This window comes from Manduca sexta, chromosome 9, assembly GCF_014839805.1.
Source record: "Manduca sexta isolate Smith_Timp_Sample1 chromosome 9, JHU_Msex_v1.0, whole genome shotgun sequence".
NCBI classification, from domain to species: Eukaryota; Metazoa; Arthropoda; class Insecta; order Lepidoptera; family Sphingidae; genus Manduca; species Manduca sexta.
Window position 1 is genome coordinate 2,966,714 of NC_051123.1, and position 25,865 is coordinate 2,992,578.

At 35.8% G+C, this 25,865-nt stretch overlaps 1 protein-coding gene and 1 non-coding gene across 2 annotated transcripts in view; both read right to left on the reverse strand.

Annotated features, from left to right (window-relative positions):
- Positions 1-687: 687 nt before the first annotated feature.
- Positions 688-25,865, reverse strand: part of LOC115448438 (GAS2-like protein pickled eggs) — a 62,528-nt gene continuing 37,350 nt past the window's right edge. Inside the window, exons 2-4 of the mRNA XM_037436681.1 lie at positions 14,108-14,671; positions 10,041-10,677; positions 688-3,656 (exon numbers count right to left, since the gene is read on the reverse strand). Coding sequence (XP_037292578.1) covers positions 2,755-3,656; positions 10,041-10,677; positions 14,108-14,671 — 2,103 coding nt within the window. The 3' untranslated portion in view covers positions 688-2,754. The remainder of the gene's footprint in view (positions 3,657-10,040; positions 10,678-14,107; positions 14,672-25,865) is intronic.
- On the reverse strand, positions 22,579-22,650 carry Trnag-ucc. The gene has a single exon. It is a non-coding gene; the product is annotated as a tRNA-Gly (tRNA).

Consider the following 25,865-nt stretch of genomic DNA (forward strand, 5'->3'; position numbering starts at 1 on the left):
TATAGCAATAGACTCACCCCCTATCACATCATAGGACGAAACACAGGTGCAAAGTGGGTGCACCGGTTGCAATTCTGCATATCCCTTCAGAAATAAAGGCGTGACGTGTGGGTACAAATAATTTCCAGTTTTCATGACCGGTGATGTAAATTGATGACATAGTACCACGTGACCTTGTTATAAATAATAAAATATTCTCAGTAAAAGTAATATTATAATAGAAACGTTTGAGGTGAAATCATTGCGAAATATTTGCAAATCGCCGATAATTGGTCGCACGCACGCACTTTCTTTTCACTTTCAGATGCAAAGAAAGTACTCGATAGAACATAGTAAAATTCCATCAGATAACTTTTATTATAATAAAAGATATTTGGATAAAGATGAGACCAAATATTATTTCATTATTCTTTTAATAAATTTACCAAGTAATTGTAGAAAGAACATTATAGAACAATGTGTAACATTTTGTAACTCTTTACTTGCTTTTGGTGTGAGTAAACTTGGTTAGCACAATGTTTTTCAATGGGCATCATTATCGATCCTGTTTGATGGAAGTTGTAGTGTCAGTTTTATTAATAAAGGACTAGATAATCTTTATCAAACATAAGTAAATGTTTACCATATAATTAAGAGTGGTACTTATCTTCAGATGCCTAAAAAAAGAACAATAAAAAATAGAAAAAGTCTACGTGTATTTTATCGTTTATTCAGTGAAAGATAACAATGTTCTATGGCATAATCACTGGTAACCTTACGTCGTACCTTATAACAAGTCACTTAGCCTCTACATTAGACATGCTTTACATCACACGTACAGCACTATCGTTAAAACATTTTGAAAAATTTTAGAACATTTTTTTTTCGGAACATGTAATGTAAACCATGCCTTATAAAATCTAGCTTTACTGGATAGTAAAATAGCGAAATTAAAATAATCGTGTTTGTTAAATCGCTTTGCCATGTGATATTTTATATTACGGCTGAACGATACATGTATACACTGCCTTTACATGTGATAATTATAAAGCGTGTGATACATGAATTAAAATATCACATTTAAAGAAATATTTTTTTACAATATTTAGCGGGCAGAGCGTTATAATCTAAAAAGTAGGTTTTAATTCTATTGATTTTTTAAGTAGGTATTTTTTTATTTTTTATATTTGACACAAAAAGCACAGATAAATTATTGGCTAGATAAAATTTGGTGATTTTAAGAATATGATTATAATTAATTATAATAACACTTTACTTCAATCATTAATTTAATTAACATTAAATTATTTATGCAAAATGAATGAAGAAAGCTGTATCCCCAAATTTACCTGAAAAATGTTCTACAATGTTCTACTTGAAAATGTGTTAGGATAAGAAAGTGATTTTCTAAAATTTCGTCATTACCTTTTGGACGGTCTAACATTATTTTAAGTGAATGAAAAAATATGTCATCTCTTATTTTACACATGAGGTACAAAATGGATGATGTTACCTACTTATTTGTATTCTAAGTGCTTTAAGAAGTAAAAAAAACTCTACGATTATGTTATAAGCTCTACTCCATCACAACCTACACAAAATGAGATTACGTTTCAAAAATTTTAAAATAAAAATTGCCAAAACTCCCGGCTACTTGGAATGGTTTTTTCTGATGCGTTCGTTTACAAAAACCGGGTAAATGTAAAAAAATCGAAATGCAGTTTTTATATTTGTGCTAGACACTAGATCGTTGTGGGGGATTCACGGTTTCGAGCTGATTGTTCCAAAAAACTGTTCTTAAATGTTCTAAAATATTTTTTATCTTTCAGACAACCAACTCAAAACCATCTTAAATCAACATTAAAGTAATTGTGAATCTTCAAATTACATTTAAAATAACATTATTGTACTTAAAACAATTTAATATTTAACTTAGCACCTTTAAACTTAAATCGTTAGCAAATAATAATCTTTAGCTTAACAAAAAAGTAAAAAAATCTGGTTAAATCAAATTATAAAAAAATGCCCAACATTAAATGTAATTTTATCAGAGATTCTTTAAAATGTGTACTATTACCTACATTTGGGCAGTTTTGTAAAAAAATAAAACAGATATCTTTAGATATCTCGATCGTAAAATTTAATAGTCAAGAGTTAGTACTTTTTCTAATTTAAATAAAATAAGAGTTAGTACTAAAACTATTTAAGATGAAATTCCGGTTTCAGAACGAACCTCGCCCATCTTTAATTAGGCGTTTGGAAAATCGCCATTTTTTTTTTTTTTTCTTGGGGTTCATTCTTTAAAATCAACCACGAGAAGTATGTTTATTGTACATGGTGGTCATACAAACATGTTATACGTGGTCATAGCTAAACAATACATTGTCTTTTTTACCTATTACGCCACAAGTTAGTCTCATACATACAACGAAAGAAAAACTAAGAAATGCTTAAAATTTTTCCCATGGTAAAAGCTACGTATGAAACTAAAACTTGTCTACCTTTAAATATGTAGCAAAATTGCAAAAATATCTCCGTATAGATATGAATTTGATATATTTTTCATAAGTCATGTCAACGTGTATCACCATTCGAGAACGTTTTAACGCCATCTATCCGAACTAGCTCGCACTAATACTATACAGCGTCTCACTCACGTTATAAAACGCAAACCACACGCAATGTTCTAAGTCCGCAGCTTTTCGATTGATGCAGACTTAAGCCTCAGCGGACTCAAGGCTCGGACTCTTTATCCACACTCTCCGCAGAGCTCTGTCATTGGAACTGCGACGTTGATGTCGACCTCCGGCATCCTATGGAGACAGGAGCTGGTATCCTCGATGGACCGTTTCTCTGGTCTTTCCTAGGTGAAGCCAGCTGCCTGGTACTCATAGACCTTTCCAATTTTCCATCTGACATGACCCAGGCTGAGGTGAAGTCAGCGTAATCTGAATCTTTTGAACTGGTTCTGGATAACGAGTCGTCTCCTTTAGAGTAAGTCCTAATGATCTCTTTCATTTTTTCGAGAACAGTGGCATCATCTTTCGCCGTCTCAGCCGACCTCAAGATTTGTTCTAGCAGTGGGCTAAGCTGTTTTTGATTCGGTGGGGACCTGAGGGTAGCACTGCTTGCCCTAAGAGGAGAATTCCTTTTGAAAGCATCGTTCTGAGCGGCTTTAGGAGCGGCTTTGGGCGACTTGTTCGGGTTCTCGAAGGTATCAGCTCCCAACGCTGGCCTTGACTTAGCCTTAGCTTGGGTAGGACCCGTTCTACCAGCCCAGGTATTCCTCGCTGTGGGTGGCAGCTTCGGCGTCAATTTCGGTGAGGTCTGAGCTGGGTTCGGAGTATGCTTAGGACTAGGGGTATTGCCGCGGCTGGGCGTGCGATTCCTGACCGGCGAATGAGGAATCCTGCTGGCTTGGCGGCTCCTGATCGTCTTGGTGGGAGACTCAGAGGGTTCTCTGCTTGGTCTCAAGCTCTTGCTAGGGGAGTCGTTGCTCTCCTGCACGACCACTCGGTCAGGACTGCCTCGATTGGACTTCCCGTCGATGGAGCCAGGCTTGCGGCCGCCGTAGAACGTGTCGGAGAAGTCGGTCTTGCGGAGCCCCGTGCTGAGGCTCACGTAGTCGTCTCGCTCGTTTTTGTCCATGTGACAACCGTCGTCTTGGTCGAGACGCTCTGGAATAGAGAAATGACTTCATTAAAGCATTTGATGAGAGTAATAGAAAGACCATAAAAATTGTAATAAATCCTAGATTGTGATGTAGCAGTAGAATGGACTCTAAATATAGAAAAGGATCTCCATAAATCGGCGAAATCGGCGGTGATTAGATATCCAAAACTAGTTCTACATTGAAGAACCACCATGACAATTTGAACTTAATGATATGAACAGAATAATCGCTTCATGTATAAACAGTAACACCACTTAGAATCTAATCTATCTGGGAGGAAATAATTATAAGGATAATAGAGAAATTTCATGATTCCTGAGAGGGTTGTGCAGTCATATAAAAATTTAAATTAATTTATTCCTTATTTCACGAGCCTATAAATGAACTCCTCTAAACTTTTTTTTTTTTCTCTTTTCACTTTATCATGTACTGTAGTCTTTACCCTAAACTGATTGAAAAGAGCAACACCAGAGTTTCTTGCCCGTTCTTCTCTGGTGAAAACTGCTTTCCGAACTGGTGGTAGAGTTAATATTGACGGAATCTAAATAATGTATAACATTTTACAGATTCAAATAAATCATTTCATTTCATCTTACTAATTTTATAAAAGGGGAGGTTTGCTATATAAATATATGAATACCGCAAAAACCGTTAAACAGTTTTACCACCGGCATATACATAGACTATATCCCGGATTAACACATACTACTCTGATGATAGGAGACTTGTATCCGCACGAATAGTGACCACCGAACACAAAGTTAAAACCTATAGTGGCCCAAAAATGTGTCGCGTTTCGATCTGATTTAAATCAGGCCGTCATAATTCTGACGACTTGCGACGGATAACCGTCTCTCGCCTCTATTTAGACCCCAATTCCTTCCAAGTGACGTGCCCATATACAAATAGACCTTAACCACAAATGTTACTGCTCTCATTCTGGTAAAGGTCACGAAGGACCTAAGTATCAACACTTTAAGCTATAAATGACTGCACCACTAGTCATTAAAGTCTGTCCTAGATAATCGACATACCATCATAAAAATACAACATCCGCATAGAAGCATGATACTCAGCTCTTTATGGAGTTTACTCGATGCCTATCATTTTAATGCCTTAAAAGTTCATGCCTTGCCGCTTCCTGTTCCTTGAGCCGAGTATGGCGCCTACACGATGCTTGATTATGGTCAACATTGATTCTATAATAATAACTGACATGTAACACTCATATGCTGTCAGTTTGTGATATATATATTTAATTGAAAAGTATTACCGGTTTAACAATGATAAAATATCTCTTTGATACCATAGTTCGATCAAGATAAGAAATTTGTTTATTATTAAATACCTCACTAATGAGAATAAAATCGACTCAAAGTTAATGTTGTTTTACTTTAATAAATTCTTAGGAAATACCGCACATCTTAAACTACTGATATTAGCTAATTTTAAGCATGCAATTTTCACGAGTTTTAAAAGTAACTCAGTATTAAGAAAGGTATTTTTAGCCAACCCCTTATTATTTATTACCGATAGGGAATACCTTCAAGTCATGCTATTAATAAAAGCAAACCACATTCTTCAAGTTCTGCATTAGAAATTATTTTTGTTACAAATTCATCATTAACCTTTGAACACGTGCGGTATTCGAACCACATTCTTCACATAAAAGGCAATGGGATTTATTGCTAAGGCACGAACAAGTCCGCTGCCACCTACATTACAAAGCTATATTGGTAGATTAAGGATTTTAAATATAGATGGCGTTGTACACTAATGATTGTAAGGGTAATACGAATTAGCTTTAAATCGGCGCTATGTCGGCCGGAATGAGATATAAAGTAACCTATAATTTAATTCAAAACGTAGCCTAAACGTATATCAAAGATCAATAATATTTAGGAATTTACATACTCGTAATTACGTAACAAACATCAAAACACCAGTTTCATATTTGGGCTCATAAACATTAACATTTTTCATGACGTATGTCCCCTAAAAGTCTATCCTGATTCAACTGTGACGTCTAGAAAGTTCTTGATGCATATCTGTGACGTCACTCGTGCGCAAACACATCTGTTTTGGTCGCAAGGATCCCATTGTTTAAGTCGACGACCTGACTTATTGTTTTAGTCCTGTAATTGGAATGTCCGTTTGGAGTCCGAATTTTTATAGCTGTTGGTAAGCAAACTGGTTGGAAGATGTCAGAAATGTTAAAGCTACATTGAAAAGCGAATAAATGTGATGAAAAATTCGTCATTAGCTTGGGACTTGCTAGCGATCATACGTAGGTAATATTGTAAAGAAATCCATCAAAATAGCTTTTTGTAAAGTGGTAAAACACACCATAATGGCACACGTAAGTGTGTCGCGTTCCAGGATCAGTCAGTATAATCCGGTTCCAAGATGCCGGCATAATCGTATCAACTGCCGAGGGGTAATCATCTCTAATCAGTCGACATTCTATTCGACCCCATTCCACTACCATCAGGTGATTTGGGTCACTTTACTGTGTACCTATAAATAAATCTTGAGCCAAATTCTCGGTTAAAACAAAGAAGCCCAGAATTAACTCGCATTAAAATCCATTTCGTGGATTAAAATAGCCTATAGCATTGCCATTCACTAATAATATAGCTTCCAAAAAGATTTTTGTAAATCATCAAAATTTCATACATGAAACTTTACCTCTTTATACTATACAAGCCCGGAGATTCTTTCTGCCTTTCTTCTTCGGGTAGCCATCACTTAAGTAGCTAGTGAATGGCTGGTAGGTTAGTTAGGTTAGGGCTGATGACATCACCTGTGAGGATCGCGACGGGTTAGCCTTATATTTCCCCCTACCTGCCACCCCGAGCTGGTTAGTTCGTTTTATCTTATGCCTTGTATTCGATAAGAATTTTATCCCTAATTTAAAATGTCTGTAGTTATATAAGTGATCTTCTGTTATTCAGAAACAATAATTATTCTTATAAATTGTTTTGACGTATCATAAGTGCAATTTTGTTCGCCTACAAGATAAATAAAGTATTTTATTTTATTTATTTTATCAACATCACTTACTCCTGTATGTTAGTTATATAAAGCAGGTCAGGATTAAGTTATGTAGTCACGCATCCTTAGTACAAGATAATCCGCTGATAAGCCCCAGATAACCGCGTTATTGTTTGTTAGGCTTTCCTATCATTTATCACATAGATTTATGTCATTAGTTAAACAGCATGGGCCCTTATTCTGTATGATAGTGTAAACGCGTAACGCGGCCGTGTCATGTTATCTTCGAGAAATGTGTGTGGAATGGTATTCTGTAAGCCAAATTTCTATAGTCCTAAACATGATGCGTTGTGTTACGTGCTTGTTACACACTGTCAAAATAAAGTGCGTGACAGAGAATAAGGCCCCTGGAATGGTAGTCCCTACAAAACTCAATGATGGTGAAGTTATGCATGCAATAAATAGTAGACTTTCAATTCGATCCAAATTTGGATTTTTATTTCGATATCTAAACCTTCCGTCCCTGATTGGCGGCCTGTAAAACGAGATATCTGTTCCTGGTTTCCAATGCCAGGCCTTAAATTACTTGGTTTTTAAAAGAAATGACTCAGGAATAGTATTCTTTAAGTTGCCAGGCGGTCGTAAAAACTAGCATATTTTATGCAACTTAAACATTATTTTTTTGTTTTATTTTATTTAGGTACTTTTATCCAAAGGTATCTCAGTCGTTTCCTAATCAATTTAAAGCTAACAAAATAATATTATTAATGAAAAATACAACTGACTCACTGATCCATAAATATATTAAATAACGCGCTAGCTTCTTCTCCAAAATGTATGTCAACCTCGCTTTAGAGTAAGAATAATTGGAAAAAGTAACACTAAATATTACTTTTCGTTCCCACAGCTAATTAAATCGAACTTATGAAAGGTATTTGTCCTTGGTCTATCAGAACAATATCAATAGACCCGCACACGCCTTCGTAGAAAGTTACTCAACGTTTTGTCTCACATGCCGAAGCATCTCGTCACGTACGGTTGTACAGCTAAACATCTGTCCATTATTCAGAGGTATGCTATTTTCATTACCTCACTGGTGTAGCATGTGTAAGCTGACCGAGTAAGCGAAGAGTTCGATTCCTTGACAGAGAATTACCCGCTTAAATTGGGATTGGAATTTGATTTAAGATATTCGTTCTTAATTTTTTTCAGTAATATTAATCCGGAGTCTGGAGTCTTGTGCCCGATATGGCGATAGGCTTGCCCCCTATCACATCATGCGACGCAACGTACTTGGCAAAAAGTGGGTGCCATGATTGCGCCTCTACATACTCCTTCGGGGATTAATGTGGGATGTGTTTGTGCAAAATAACAAAGGACTGATTTTTTTTTAATTAAAGCAAGGTACTTAAGTTTTTAGGATATAGAACGAATAATTGAAATTAACAGATCCATAAACACCATCAATACCACCGACGGTAGTTTAGATGTCTACAATCGTTAACGCTAACGTTATGTATGAGACTGACTTATCGATTAATATCATCTCAATACATTTTATCTGTTTTCTACTGGTGTTAACGATTTTAGAAAGGTATCTTGGCTACGGTCCCTGAAGAACTATAGACACTAATAATTCTTAAAATATTGATTGCGAGACAGTATTGCCGAAAATAACAAGGATCAGCAGGAGTTTGGAATTCAGAAACTTCAAACCAATACAACAGACACTTTACCTAACATTATTTGGACATTGCCATTTACACTGAACAGTTTAACGTCCTCTCAACACATTGTATAATTAATTACAACACAGTTGTCCAAACAGTGAGTAATGCAACGTTTAACAACACTTGTCGTCCACTCAACGACATAGCGCTGTTGTTGAAACCTGGACTAACATAGTTCAAATGAGCGTCAATTTATGAACGAACAGCGATGTCCTTTAACATATTGTTAAGCATTTTTGTTTACCTGCTTGCTATCATACAATGTTATATCTTACACTCTATTAACTTAAATACAAATTGCAATAAAACAATTTTAGGAATTTAATCGCGTTTTTTCTTTTTATAATTTTCTCCCGAAGTGTCAAAGACTTTGTAGCCTTCATGATCATAGAGGGTTTTAATTTCAATGTCTAATATTCGCATAAATATAAAAAATCATTAGTTACATATGTTTTCTTCATCAAGTAATTACCAAGGCCGTTCTGGTGTTATTTCGTGCCAATTAGTTAGGGTTGCCCTTTGAGCAATAGTCCCTTCATGCTAACAAATCTTTTTCGTCACAATTTCCTAATTCCTGACTTATACTTAGTGCAATACTTCTTCCACTTGTCCTTATGTAGGTAATTCAATGTTAGGTTGACCCAACAAACTTTAGTTTCATACTTCTACATAATTATTTAGCTTCCTTAGTCCTCTATTTGTATTTATCTATTTATTTTATTCTTCTAAAACAATCCGTAAGTTACTATCCACTAGGTGAAGGTTGCAATTAAAAACCAGCACTAAGCACACCATGGCTAGCATTTTGTGCTGAACTGGAACCTTTAGGCAGTACCATGGTATGCACGATGCCTACACCCTTTAATTATTACTTATTCCTTTCTATACCTTATTATACATACTTTTGTGTGTATCCTATATTGAGCGAATTAAAGTCTCTTTCTTTCTTAGTGGTTACAAGCTGTCTCTCTTGCCTTAATCAACTTGGGAGATCATGTCATATTAAAATAATCCACGCAAGGCCGTAGTAACGAAACCATATAACCCGATTCTGGCTTCCCTTTTGCAATATAAAACCTAATTTACATCGGAACGATTTGTAGAATGTATTTATGCACATTAGTAGCACCTATTTGTTGTTACCTTTCGGAAAATGTCACCCTTTGCCACTGCAAGGTAGCTCATTATACGATACAACTAAAACAAAGAAGCTACCTAACCTACAGTCTAGACGTAATTCTATGTATAATCACGCCTAGCTCTCATAACTCGCGGCGCCACTCAGCAAATATTTTCGCAATGATGCATCAGGCGACATGGCTCGTACCGTTAAATTGCCACCAACAATGAATGGACTAACTACGTGTGTTGCTTTGTCTGTACACTGCTGAGTACCGTGACTTGTGGCAGAATAGTGTAAACCTAATTTTGTATTATCATATGTATAAACTGTGTGTTTCTTGCTACTTATATCATCATTTTGATTATGTTTCACAGTGTGGAAGTATGGTATCGGCCTGCTAATTTAAATAGTACTTACTCATTTAATTACCGAATTAGTGACTTTTATATTTCGTTGTCTTATAAATAATTAGTTGCTGAATTAGACTTCTTGAGACAGGCGCTTCATGTCATAAATCAATTGCAAAAAAAGTTTAACTCACCATTGAATTCAGCGTCATCCATTGAGTTCTGGCTGTGTATCGAATATCTGTTCAAAGTCTTCATCGATGGAGAGCCCTGGGTGGACCCAGCCACCACGCCCAAGCTCCTGTACCCTTCATCAGACACTTCAGAGCCGTTGTCAGAAGCGCTTTCCGTAGCAGGCGCGGGAGAAACCGGCCGAGGACTTTTATTCCTCAACCCATGAGGAGTTGGCACCAGGTGGTTCGTGTGGACGATCTTAGTTCTCCTATCAGGAGATGATGACTTCCTTCCAGGGCTAATGGATCTCGGAGCGAGATGCTTCCGACTCGGAGAATGGGATCTGTCTGATTCTCCAAGGTATGGGAGGCTGGTCGGCTCGGTGAGACGGTTGGACTGGTACTGTCCCTCATAAGGCAGGGAAGTGGGTTCATATCCCTTGGGCTCTGTCTTGGTGTAAGGGAGCGAGGTCGGGCCAGGGTCTGGACGTTCGTAGGTGACCGTGGCGCCCACCAGGTCGTGTTTGGGACGAGCGAGGCGCGCGGAGAGAGAAGTCCGGTGCTGAGCGCGGCAGCGGCAGGGGTCGTGTTTATCCAGATAGTGGGCGAGGGTGTCCCATCCGCCGCCAACGCGGACCATCACGTGGGAACGCAGGATCTGTAACAAAGAAATTGGGTTAATTAATACCGTCATATAGAAAAGTATGTGTTGGATGCAGCTCCGGTTAAGTGCAAGACCTTTTCTGGTATAAAAGTCCTTATCTGCGTTCTACAGTTGTCGCGGTTTGGAAATGGAGTATGTTTTAAGTACTTTGTGTTTTTTCTCTACTTTGATGTGTATCATGTAAACCGCGACAATTAATTATAAGTGCTTTCTTACTGCTTTGATAAAAAATAAGTCTGTGTGTAACCGGGATACAATCTACCCATGTGCCAAATTCCACCAAAATCCGTTCAGCGGTTTCTACGTTTTCTTCTAAAATCTACAAAAACATTTTTATAAACATTATTAGTCAAATTAGTGACTGACTCCATGATGCAGCTGAATTGCGTACGTCTTATCCAACGCTTAAATCTTAGGTTCTAATCGTGGGTCGGGAAATGATATTCAGTTTTTATGCTCATAAATTCGTCACCAACACGGCGATAGGCTCGCCCCCATCAAATCATGACACAAAACACACAGGCGACGATAGCCTAGGTTGCACCTAGTCTACCCTTTCGTGAAAAAGGCGTGATGTATGTTAATTGAATTATGTAATATTAGTAAGATGCAGGTGTAAATTATCTAAACTTCTTTGTAAGCATACGTCTAACAGTCTCATTTAGGGAAGTACGCCGTAACAATCCCCGTTAGTTTTGTAAAACATGCCTGTTAGTACACTCAAGATAATCAACCTAAATGTGGTAATGGGTCTGTTTTGGTTTTGCAGTTTGCTATTACAAGAAACAAGTTTAGTGTTTGTTTGTTGACATTTAATTATAAGTTTTGTTTTGAAGAATGTCAAGTGAACGCCTCGTTGGCTTGTTATATTTAGTCTCTATCAATTGCGAAGGGTTCATATTCGATTCCTATCGGCTTCCCTTTAGTAATCGAGGTAAAACAAATTGGTTTCTAAACCTCATTTATGCATATTATTAGTACGTATATGTTATGTCGGGTTCTCTTTCGACAAATTTTAACCTTCCCACTACTCACTATAAGTGCTGGTTGTCTGAATTTTTTAAGACTGTCATTAAGACTGTCTATTGTTGGACTTTTTTACATTATAATCGAATTCATATGCTGTACGTAGTGTATAATAAAATGTTCATTTATTTAACAAGTTATTTTGCTGCTTAGAGAGATAATGATGAAAGTCCAAGGTTTGATTCAAGCTTTTATTGAAAATGTTTTTGATTTTATTATTTATCAATAAAAATGTCGCGGGTAATTCCTTGGTTGTGCTTTCAAAGTATTTCCTCATGTAGTTATTATTATAAAACGGGGAGGTGGACAAAAACTCTAATTAAAGTAAGTAACAAAATTAACAACAAAAATAGAACAATAAATTTGGGATATTCGGTGAAATTTTTTGTTATTCATGAATGATTTTTGACACAATATTATCAGAGGTAAAAGAGTATGAGGTTTCATTTGTTGAGGCAATGTTGAAATGACCCTGTTAATTATAACGACTTAAGAAATATCGGGCTTACGTTACCTACTCCAAAAGTTTTTTTTGGTAAGAAACGGTATCTCCATCTTTATTATAGGTACCCATTACAACCGTTATAGAAAATATTAAACAACCATAAAATAATAATAACATCTGCCAAATATAACAAAACTTCGCAAAACCCATACTTAAAAAACTCGGCCTTGTTTTTCATACATTTGTACAACCTTACTTCCCATAATAGGAAGGACTACTAGCATGACCTGCACTTAAATAGTTCTTGTACAAAATTAGAGATCTTTTCAAATTGGATACGATTGTCCACTATAAATAGACCTGCATCCATATACATCGCGTAAAGGACGGGAGTTCTTTGTATTTTTGTCATGAAAAGGTCGCCTCTAAGATTTCCTTTGCAATATCAATACGATTTGACCGTAGATGGATAGGCAGGTATGATTCATCGAACGGACCCTTATAGAGCGGAATCGATGTGATTCCTTAGAGGGCGACTGTGGTTCTAAATTAAGTAGCTGTTTCAAATGGCGCAGTGGGCGAGGCGCCTGAGAAACGAAAGGTCGTGAGTTCGACGGCCGCATGACATCCAGTTATAAATACGAAAGTTTATGTTTGTGACATAACGCAAAAACTAAACGGATTTTGATGAATTTTAACATACGGATAGAACAAGATTAGGTTTATTGTATAAGCTTTTAGCCCGGAAAAGTTTTACCGAGAAAATCCACGCGAGCAGATTCACGGGTATCTCCTATTATATTTGGTCACAACAAACGGAAAGCAAATTATATATTGCACTTAACAGAAGGTTATAAAAGGCGGTTAAACAAAAACCGTTACTAATTACCTAATTACAGCGGACCTTGACACCTGAGTGTTTATTTTAAACCCGATGCAACGAGATTTAATAAAAATACGAATTTTAATGTGACAATAACTCATCTTTATTCTTTAATTCGTATTTTATTGTTTTCTTGAATTAAAGTTTGAAATAATATTACTGAAACGACAAGTTCTAGAATTTTTATCATCAAAACAATGCAAGTATAATTGATTGCCATTTTTATCTTTGTTGAATTTAATAGTTATATCTTGATTGTTTATAAATATTTAATTATTTTCGAGCACATATTAAAATGATTTACCGAAAAAAACATTACTTGATTCCAATCTCTAAATTGGAGTACCTATTATTTCATCACAACATTTATTTTGCTAGTGGTAGGAATATTTTAATATCTGCTCGGATAGCGACCCCCGTACACAAGGTGTTAAAACCAACCATAGTAGCCCACGTAAGTGTCGCGTTTCGGGATAAGCTTGTAAATACGGTTCCAACAGGCCGGCATAATTCTGTCGACTGTCGAGGTGTAATCAACTCTCGTCAGTCGAATTTCTATGGACCCCACTCTACATACCATCAGATGCAGTACATAAAGCAAAAATCTCGTAATAATACGTATTTTAAAATTCTTAGCTTCGTCATTTACAAAACACTATAGGACAGTAATGGCGCTTACAACCAGGCGAGCAACTCGCCTGTCACTATAAATAGGAACAGTGATTTACTAACCCGATCTATCATGCCCGAGTAATATCACTCGTAAGGTGAACAGGAAACTACGTTTTGCATAATCATAATACTTTGCAACGTTTGTATATAATTAAACATGGCTTTTGTATTCAAACGTATTATTTACGATGTTATTGATTATGTAATGTTATTAACACCTTATCTGTTGGTCAAAGATTAGATATTTCAAGCCAGATATACCCAATTTAATAGATCTAAATGATATCTTAAATTTAAGTCCTCAAGGCAATGATACCTTAATCAATTGATTATGAAACATTTCATGAGGTTAATATTTTTTACCACGAACACAAGATAATGAGCCAAAAGTGACTTACCCTAACAAAAATCAGCATCCTGGTATCACCAATCCTGTACTTTCCTTCAGACACCCTGACCATGGGGAACTGGGTGGGACAAGAGCACCTTTCAACCAGATCCCGAACTCTCTCGTCCAAACTCCTCAAATCGTTTGTCACTAACTGGGGCTGAGGACCTGAAGGCACAAGACCTAGCGTCGGATGATCAGGTCTTATTTCCTCACCAGCTAACTCCCGTTCAATCTGTTTCTCCATTTGCACCAACAAGGGAGCAGGCATGCCGAGCACCGCGCCCTTTCTAGCTACTTCAAGAAGGCATAGAACTACGTGCTTCTCGTTCTTTCGAAGACACAAGTCATCAGTTTCGAAGAGCAGACACTCCAAAATTCCCAGAGCTCTACGACACCATTCTATGAAGTTGGAGAGGTTGTCTCTGGCGAAGAATGTGCCGGCTTTGGCTGCTGGGAGCATGTTGACTGGAGGCCTGGAGCGTAGAGCCTTGGCTAGGGACAGGGCGTCTTCGGATTCAGGGTGCGGCGTGTCCAGGATCAGGCGCGCTGATTCGCGGACTGCGTTGGCGTGCTGCAACAAAAAAATATTTGGCTATCGATATGTATGTGATGTTATACGGGAAAATGTCAGATATCGGATAGTTATTTTCTATAACACTTGATGAGGATAAGTTAGAAAAGTTTAGTATTTAAATTTATAATATTTACGAAGAATTATGTTAAGCTCCACAATACAATACAGGAAATTTGAAATAAATTTTGAGCGGAAGTGAAATGTATGTAATGATTATTAGGCAACTGTAGGTTGCTAACGATATCTATTTAAAACACCAGATGTAAAAATTACAATATGTTTCCTGAAAGCAAATTACCGAAATAAAGATTACCCTTTATTTTAATCTAAGACCTGGTCTTCCCATGTGCCAAATTCCACCCAAATCGATGCATTTGTTTCTGCATTTATTTCTTACAGACATCCAAACATTTAACAAATTTTCGCATTTGTAATATTTGTAAGATAGTTATAAAACTTTATACCTTATGCAAAAACTATCTTTAATCTTTAAAAGCCTAACATGCAAGAAGCCTAGGAGCCTAATACCTGTATCATCTATTATAAAATGCACATAAAGTCCATCGGACACACCACGCATCCGCCCATAAACCTTCATCGCCTGTTATGGAGTTACGAGCTGTTAAATACAATATAAAGATTAACAGTTACTTGATTACTATTAAGGCGTATGTGACAGGGACAGGGCAGAGGCGGGCCAGTGACGGGACAGTGCATCAAGAAATAACTGGTGTTATGAACTTTATATGTCATTGTGGTGGATGAAATCAGTTATATTTTAATGCGTATTAGTGTGATAAAATTGCAGGCTAAAACGTATGAAATAGACTTTGTATTAATTATTTTTAAGTTATAAATAGAAATAAACTTTAAAACAAAAAAAATATAACAGTCTTTTACAATATAATTTTATAATACCAATGTTTCCGACATAAATGTATTAATGATAATGTACAATACAATTTTATTGGTATTCTATATTAAGCTCTACTTCAAAGTTCGTTTCAACTTTGACAAAGGCACTGTGCGTTGCAACAACCACTGTCCGGCTACTCAACCGCGTGAACAAACCTTTATGCACCGTCGTTTGAATCATTATGTTATTATGCAAATAGGCATTATATATTCAATGTCCTTATATGGATGCACTGCGTGAAAATGGATCGTGAGTTGAATCACACATGGTCCTCTTTTCTATGGTGGGGTGTTTCCACAGTTTTTACAGCATTTTTAAAGCATTTATTTTCACTTATAAACTTGTATAAGTCCCTACACTTTGTTACACATAAGTAATAATAAACTTGTAAATTAAGCTCATAAGTTTAGTAAAATCGCCTACCGAGTGCATTTGAAAATTAATGAAGGCATTATAATTATTTCTTTTTAGATACATACTGGCACACAATAATAAACCTTGATACGGAAAAGTATTGTTTTTCTTCTAAGAATTAGCCCGGAGTCTGAATATGCTTACATGGCGAAAAGTGAGTGCCCTGCACCTCTGTCCACCCTTCCCAAGATAAAGGCATCTTGTGTATGTCACCATTTAGGTACATTTACTAACTATTCTGTGGAACCGCTTCTGTATTGTTTTTAGAAATAGTTTCAACACCAACTCCTCAACAGATGGCGCTAATCAGTATTCAGCGACAGTAAGCAGAATTATGTAAAACTCAAGTATTTCTTAACAAAACTTAACCTCAAAGGAATTTACGTACTTTCAAGGCGTTGAATATTTAACATTATACAAATGCATGAGGATTTGCAATGCGTTGGAATTGTATCGAGGTGAACTGAATACGATAAGGATGTACATACAAGCTTATTATTGTGAGGATATAAGTAATAAGTATATGCAAGCTTATCATCATAGGGCAGGCATTTTTTTTAAGAGTACGACTAATTGACTCCACTGCGCCTGATGGTAAATGTAATGGGCCCATAGAATGTCGCGTGACAAGAGATGATTACTCCTCGGCAGTCGACACAATTATACCGACCTGTTGGATTTACACAGGCTGATCCTGGAACGCGACACACGTGGGCCACTATGGCAGGTTTCACCTTGTGTACGGTTGCCGCTATCCGGGCGGATATGAAATGTATCCTACTAGCAAGTGTGTCTGGCGAGAGGAACCTCCTCTCGTTAATAGATAATCAATTTAAACCTTAAGGCAAGAAGAAACAAGAACACTTCGCTGTGCCCATATAAAAGGATTGCTGAAATCTGTCCACTATTAAAGCTGGTTAATCGCAATGGAATCACACTCCAAACCAGAGCAACAAGTGTATTTAAATCAAAAACAGAGTAAATTTTGTAATAAACCACGAAACGACAAATCATTAAAAAGTCGTGCAAGACTCCCTATTTCTTCTTAATTAGATTAACTAGATATCAACATTAGAATGATTAAAACCACAGCAACACATTCCGGCTAACTAGTTCTTCGTTCAACCAACGTAGATCCCATCAAAAGACCGGCACAATGCCTGACACTTGCCTACCAATTTTCAGTAAATTTATATCTTTGTTATGATACAAGAACTTAATTTCCGTACTCTATGTAAAGCGGAACGTACCAAGTCACCTTTAACTCAAAAACAATTGAATGTTTGCATTTAATAATACCTTAATATGGACGCACGCGTGTTATTAACTAAATGCCAAGCGCTCGTTTCCTCTTGCGGCGTAAATGATTTGTTGCCGAATAAAATATATAAATAATTTGTACGCCACCAAACTAGGTGATAGAGTATTGTGTAGTCCATCGTAGATACATTGTCTATTTATGTCACCAAGCAATGTGTAGTCATTGTTGATTTGAAGCAGATGACAGTCTGATTAAATCGTAGAGATACTAATTTCTAAGATTACTAATTTGCTTATGTCAATTATAATAGAATGCTACATCTCTTAATAATATTTACTTTTACCCCGGCATTTGACTTATATCCAGGCGAACAAACCTTATATTACGTAAAAACAAAGCTCAGTTAGAAACAGAACATACACACACTGCTTTTATCACCGAAAGGGTAAGCAGAAGTGCAACTGGTGAACCCACTTTTCGCAGTGTTTATTATCTCAGCACTGCAGTACATAATACAACTACGCCATCAAAACAGTGAAAAACAGAACGTACTAAACACAATAAAGCAGTAAACTCAAAGGTCTGCGCACCCGCAATCATGTCGTAAATCGCAGTTCCTATTCAGTTATTACCAGCTCTTACCATCCGGGGCAGCCACATTACCATAATGGGCATGTCGACAAATTGCCTTTATTATGTAAGGTCAATTGTAGTTTAAATTAAATCGAGTACCTTTTGGTTTTTAAAACAGGCTATTACTGTTTAGGGTTGGGAGTAAGTGACCTTTGGGTTTTACGTATAGTCAGGGGCCCTTTTCCGTCTAGGGGCGGTTTATCCGCCTTCTTGCAATTAAAGGCGGACTTACCGAAAGATTGCTTTAATAGCCATATAGTTACTAGGGAATTTTTTACTCTATTGGCTACATGAGCATCAAAGCTATCGTTCGGTAAGATTATCCGTGATTCCAAAAAGACGCGAATGGCCCCGTAGATGGAATAAGGCACCACTGATTGTACTACTAGATTTTGTTCCGGCCCTCGTATGACTTAATTCATTTTAGTTATATAAGTAGGATACTTTGGGCTAACAAAGTGAGATGTAGGATTTTTATCGTATGAAATATGATTTGTGATTTCACCAAAATATATTTTCAGCACTCTAACCTTGAACTCTCAGAGCCAAATGTCCATTAGTCATACAAACAAAAAGATGGCAATAGTAAAAATTGCGCCACGCCACACCCACGGACTTATCTTAAATCGATACTGACAAATCGATTCTTTTAAATCGATTGCGAATGCCGAATTTGATTAATTAGACCAAGGTCGACGCCCAACAGCCTACATTAATAAAACGAAAGATAGGCACGGTTTAAAAACTAATTTAAGGTTTTGCTCCGCGAAATTAGGAGTGTAGGCATCGACTTTTAAGTTAAATGACAAGGCGAATATTTTTTGGTAATTATACAAAGTCTAGAGCAATAGTAACAGCTGTAATAATTAGAAATACAACACTACAGCTTTCTGCTCAACATACTCATAAGTCAAATATAAACATGAATCGTAAATATAGCATCACCCCTCTTTCCCCTGTCAGAGATAGACAGACGTGTAAGACATCTACATTTCCATGTAATATAGGGATATATTACCTGTAATAATTCTAGACCCTGGCCAGAGAACCCCAACATAAAATATAACCAAGTCAAAACCATATTAGTTGTTGGTGGTTAACCATATTAGCATGGTAGTTGTAATATCCAGTAATTATGCTGTCATGATTTAATCAGCACCCACATCTGAAATCTTTCTTCACGTAAACACAAACAGGCTTTCGAAAGTGAAACACGAGGTGGGCGTCGCGGCCTTGAACCGCGCGGAAACGCCTTCCGGCTGCACCGATCGGACTCGTCAAGTGCATGTCCATGTATGGCGCTTTCGTGTCAGCCTTATCTATCCACATCATTATGGAGGAAATCACGAAACTGAGAGGGCTGTTGAAAGCATTAAAGATTACGTGTTTAAATATTGAGGGTCAGCATTCCGGTCAAAACAAAAGGTTCGTTCCCTAAAGTTTTATACAATCAGCGACATCGTAGCACAAACGTTTAGCAGTCTCTATAATTCTTTTTCTTCCCTGAATTCAAGGGAATTGTAACAGCCTACAGTGATCTTTATTAGTTAATAGATAATTAGTCTAGTCTTTAATTTTCCTCCTGAACAAAGGCTTTTACTAATTATTTGGACCCTAATCTATTACGCTGGTCCAACGCTTTTTCAATCTAAATCCTTTCCTACCTTCTTTACCCGACAGTCACTTCTGGAAGTCGCTAATTAAAATGCCAAAGATCTTAAAGAATCCAATACCTTATAATGATCTATAGTGGACAGAATCTGCAATCTTTCATCTTGATATATCTAATTCATTTGCCCTTCATCTTAACGGACTCGAGTAAGCCATTGACTGTACACCCACAATATATCACAGATTGATGATAAAGATTGGTATTCCATTGTTCGGAGGCATTAAATGTGCAGATCTTATTTCAATCTTGACAAATTGTCTTGATCGGTTTGAGATATATTTATTTGGACTATATTAAAATGTTTTCTTACTATGCTACCCTTTCTTTTGATCTGGTATTAATCTATTTTTATAGAGGCCTTGGCAAAGTGGCTTTACTGCACCTAGTATTAAGTGAAGTACAACCCAAGGAAAATATTAACGGGCAAGAAACTTAAGCATCCCTTGACAATCGACAGAATGCCGGCTCGATAATTGCTTCTTCACAAAACACTAGCACGATTCTACAAAAAAGCATAGTTTAAATTCTAATATAATGCAATAGTTTTGCTTATCAGCTACGAGCGATTTTACAACATCCAGACGCGAAGCAAATATTTGCAGATAAAACATATCTGTCTCGATACAGAGACTGTCAATATTCTTTAGAGAATATAGGTTTCAACCATTTGGTAATACAACAATATTTCGCAGTCTTGAAATAAACCTACGATTCCAGCAAGTATCACTTACCCTCTGACGATCTCTTCACACAATTGTACAAAAATATTGCAAGATATAAAAACAAAATGCCAATGACATGCCTTAGAGCCAATTACCATATTTTATTTAACTAAACATACTTTATTACTAGACTTTGCAAAAGCTAACTTAGACCATGAGTTAGAATAGATCACGACGCATCCAAGGCAAATAGATCCGCGTTCGTCTAGCGCTGACGAGGCCAAAACAGAGATACAATCCAATGTCAAATATTAAACTATTTGATCTCATTTAGATTTCGATCATACCATTATTTTTGAATTTGAAAAAAAAATGTCTAGATAGTAAATTAATAATTCTATTAATTTCCAGAACGTAAATTTGAGATGCTTTTGGATAGATCTAGTAAAGTTAGAAGATTACCGAATCGAAGATAATTTTATTCATCTTTTTTTATCCTAGCGAAGTAAACACAACTCACGAACTGAATATGTTCCAGTCCCAATAAGATGGAAACCAGGATTTTTTTTATATTCCAATGACTATTACCAAAATTCAACCCACATACATGATCAGTTTGCAAAAATTTCTTCCCGAAAACTGTATGACATTTACTTTCCACCGCGCTCTAAAGACAAATCGATTTTGTATAAATTACATAAGTGTGTTATGCTCTTGGTTACCTACGCCTACCTTCGAATATTATTTCAATAACTATAGGACTTACTTCATTTAATTCCTTTCCTTGTTTATCTAAAACATCTATTACTGATTTGCAAGAAGTTTACTAAATGAGAAGACATTGCTAGTTGGAAATTAACTTTCACAAACTGTACTAATGCCAAATTTTCAATTAAAGAACTACGAGTATTCATAGGGTTATCAAAACAAAGCAATTTAAAATTTCATCCTTGACTCTCAGAAATCAACGCCCTCAATAAAAAACCTATTGACATGATGAATCTGCCAAAAACTACGCCCATGTCATGTCCAGAAAAAGTTCAATGTTCACATTAACTATTTCTTCATTGACCATGACAGTACAAAGTTACTGTCCAGTGTCATCAACCAAGTGGCTTGCTTGTCACATTACTGAGTATAAAAAAACTTTCTAGATAATTTTTAAATATGTTAGCTACCTTACTGCAATCGTGGTAGCCTTGCTCGATAGTCGATACACTGTAGGAATGTTGCTTAAGGTGTTTAAGTCACGTATTAGGGAAACCGCAAGGGTACGTTTAATATAGACCTGTAGACACTTTATGTTTAGTTGAATATAGATTTGGAAATTGTATTTGTTAAAAAAAATCTTAAAAATCCCAGTAAAATTAATCCTTCATAACATTACGGTATGCTTTTTATCAAGCATTTTAAAGGATTTCTCATTTTACGTGCGTTCTACCTTTTTAAAAAGACTTATTGATATAAATATAAAATAAAATTATCACAATAAAATTCTTTCCGCCGTGATTTAATTATTTCTAAATAATTATAACCCGTTAGGTACTGTTGTACTTTTTACGTCTACTCGCATTTCCGTGCCTAATTACCTTCCGGATAGTACAAGCTTTAATAATTAAAATAATTACAAACGAAACGGAAGTGCGTAAACTTGTATGCTATAAATAAATAAATATTTATTATATTTTTTTCTATAGTTCCTATTATTCAATTATCAGGAAATATTTTATTCATGAAATTACTATTCCAAATTATTTTTGGACTTTTCTAATAACATGTTAAATGTATTTTAATAATAAATTGAAGATGAGCTTCTAAACAAAGCAAAATTCTAAGAAAACCTACTTTTCATTTTACTAACCAGGAAAATAAAACGCCAGCTTTAGGGAAGCCAATTTGTCTTTAACATTGTCAATACTAGAAATAAGTTCCATATTTGAACACCACTATAGTGATTTTTAGTGTCAGAGTATACCTACTATATTTATTAAAAAATCCACAATAACAGATCTTCTTTCTTTCTTGCTACAATTGAAATCTAAATAGTGTTTGAGCCCGTCTCGGACACAAAGAGGGCGTTCCCTCCAATTTAGAGAATTGTTCCAACATCTGTTGTAATTATTTGATTCAGGTTGATGACCCGGAGCGAAACAACTTGTTTTTAATTGAAATTTTCACGGATTTACATAATAAACTCTGGCCTAGATGCTGTGAGAGATTCACAATGCAATTTGGAATTGTTGAGAATTTTTTACGAAATTTTATTATGTGATTTCTTTTTATTTTTGCATAATTATTAAAAACTCCATCGTAGAAATGGAATTAAAAATAAAAATACAAAAAGTGTGCGATGGCCGGGAATCGAACCCGGATCAACTGCTTGGAAGGCAACTATGCTGACCATTACACCACCATCGCATCTGTTTGATGTGTTGAAATTATGAGTCAGTTAATAAACAATAAAATCTTATCGAATACATAAAAGAATATTGATAAGCATAAAGCATTCATTAATTTAAATTATAATAGTAAAAAAAAAACATTATCATTATTCTAAATATTGTATTCGCGAAACCCAATATTTCATACTTTCTCCCTCTCGCAAAGAAAAGATCGACATTATTTTATGTTATAAATGGCTTTTGACACATCATCATAATTATTTCAAATCATCATTAACTTTAATACCCCAATAATTAACAATAATAAATTCTGAAAGTACGGTCACCCACATAAGTTACTCTACAAATAAAAAACACCAAATCACCTCTATAATATTGTTTTTTCTTTCTTCTTAAAAATAAAAGAGATAATCTTTACTTTACACAAAAACAATTGTATTATTTTTATTTAATTTATGTTTAGGCGATTTCAAGATTTGAAAATTGTTGTTCACTTTGCAGACCGTAGTTTTGAAAATGTAGAGCCACGCTGTTGAAATAATGTTGCTATTGGGCCATATTAGGGTACCATTTCCTGCTGTACCGTTTATTGGGCCAAATAAAGCCCACCCTCTAATCTATATTCGTTTCCTGCAGTATCATCCACATTTAGGACAATAAATATCATATAGATGACCCATCTGTTAGCCGGCTTATGTAATAAAAAAAGTCGCGTTGTTTATGCTCGCTCAATACCTACCGTGTCTAAAACATTATGGCTCAGCAATTTATCTACCCAGTTCAAACTGGTTTGACTACTTCATTTTGCGCTCAGTGGAGCTACGTCGAACGTTAGAACGAAGTAAACAATCGAATTTAAAAAATTATTATCACATAAAATATTAGAGGAATAAATGAGATTTTGAAATTAGAATTAAATTATGATTCATGATTCTAATTTTAAAACAGATGTATTAAGTACTTATTTTAGTTTAATAATTTTATTTTGTTTTTTTTTAATTTATGTTCATTTTCGTAATTTTGCATCTAATGTCATTACGTCCTTTAATATATTACAGTGTTTTAAATAGAAAAAAACATAAATTCTAGATTAGAAAACCTTTTATACCCCCTGTCTATTTTTTTATATTTTTAAGTCAAATTTTCGTGGATGGCTTAAGTACCTACCTTAGGTGCTAACTACCTAAGTGCTTGTTTACAGAAATTTTCCATAAAGACTTATATAAATGAATAGGAATATCCTACGTAATGGGTATTTTTCCTGTACCCTGAAACAGTTAAATTATAACATGAACTCAGACCGATAAAGGTGAATACATGACATCACGCCTCTATATCACATGGGTGAGCAGACAATATTTAAATAATGCTTGGCTGATCTGTTTTTACTGCATTTTCTTTGTTTTTACCTTTCACAAGTTATTTGTCCCCTTCCATGCATTTGCTAAGCTAATATCCATTATCTAAAGTTAATAAGTCACAATTAACGTTTAATATAATCATATACAAACAGTTATTGCAGAAGTATAAATTATGTTGTCTAGAAGGTAATAAAATAATGTGCATAATTATATGTGCGAGCGAGACGGCGATACAAACAGTGCGCGCGTGCGCAACGTGTCGTGTCAGATGCTTTGTAGATCGCCGCGCGATCGTGATCTATCACGCGGGTGACCATGTGTTAATGATCTATCGGATCTAATAATTAAAAGGAATTTAAATGGAGTAATTAGTGATTATTATATCAAATGATCAACAAATTATGTAAATGCCTAGCCGTTTAATTTTAATAATAAAAATAATAGTAGTAATATTCTACTCAACTATCCTAAAGGGAACAAAAAATAGTATTTAAAAAAAATGTAATGGCTGTAAATAAATATTTATTTTTATTGAATGTTAAAAACTAAATAATTTGAAATGACGGTAACAATTTCTGCGACTTTTCTTTTAGATACAATGGATAAAGGATCTTTTTATAATAAACCTAAGAATCAAACTGCCTTGCAACTAATTATTCATAACTACTAAATAGTTTAACTAAAACACCATTATCAGGACAATGTCCCACAGTTATTTATAACTTTGTAACGCAACGCCAAAATGTCGACATTATGCGTAGGAGCCAGAACTAGGGTATTTACGAATAGGTCTAGGAATCTAGTTCATAAATAGGCCTGCATTGCGACTATTACTAAATGTATTTTAATAGAAATGACAATAAATTGTCGATATGAAGTTTCCTTAAAGGCATACAATTCGGAATGTGTATTTCTGTCAACAGGATTAGGCAAACATTTAGTTTGATAGACTGTTATACAACCATGCTTTTATCCACAAAGGGATAATACGAAAATGGAAACAACTTAACGCCATGTGAGTTCCGTTCCATGATGTGATAGGGGTCGAACCTGTCACCATAATAATAATAATAATATCAGCCCTGTATTATATACTTGCCTACTGCTGAGCACGGGCCTCCTCTACTACTGAGAGGGATTAGGCCTTAGTCCACCACGCTGGCCAAGTGCGGATTGGTAGACTTCACACACCTTCGAAATTCCTACAGGGAACTTCTCAGATGTGCAGGTTTCCTCACGATGTTTTCCTTCACCGTTAAAGCGAATGATAAATTCACAAAGAATACACACATGATTTTAGAAAAGTCAGAGGTGTGTGCCCTTGGGATTTGAACCTGCGGACATTCGTCTCGGCAGTCCGTTCCACACCCAACTAGGCTATCGCCCGTCACCATATTGGGCACAAATTATAGACCAGGGCTAATGCTGACCAGAAAAACCTAATATCAGCCGATCCTGGATTCGAACCTAAAACCTTAGAGCAGCGGTCGTACCGCGCACATAATACATTTCCGCTCTATGATGTACATAACAGTGGCAAGCCTATAGCTATATTAGGCACAAATTCCAGACTTCAGGCTGATACTGAGCTGAGATATCATTGCCCGATCCAGGATTTGAACCCTAGACCTCAGAGCAGTGATCTTCCCGCGCATGCATACAACTACACATCGATAATTGTTGTAAAGATTTCTATGCAATGTCATGCAGGGCTTCATACTTCAAACCTTTAGATATATTGTTTTTTAAAAAAAGTTTCAAAGTATCCAGTTGTATAAAAATCAAATATTTACAACTCGTTGTTGTCATTTTGGTTTCTACGTGATGCAAGTCTGCGCGGTGCTTTAACAAAACCATTGCTACCCTACAA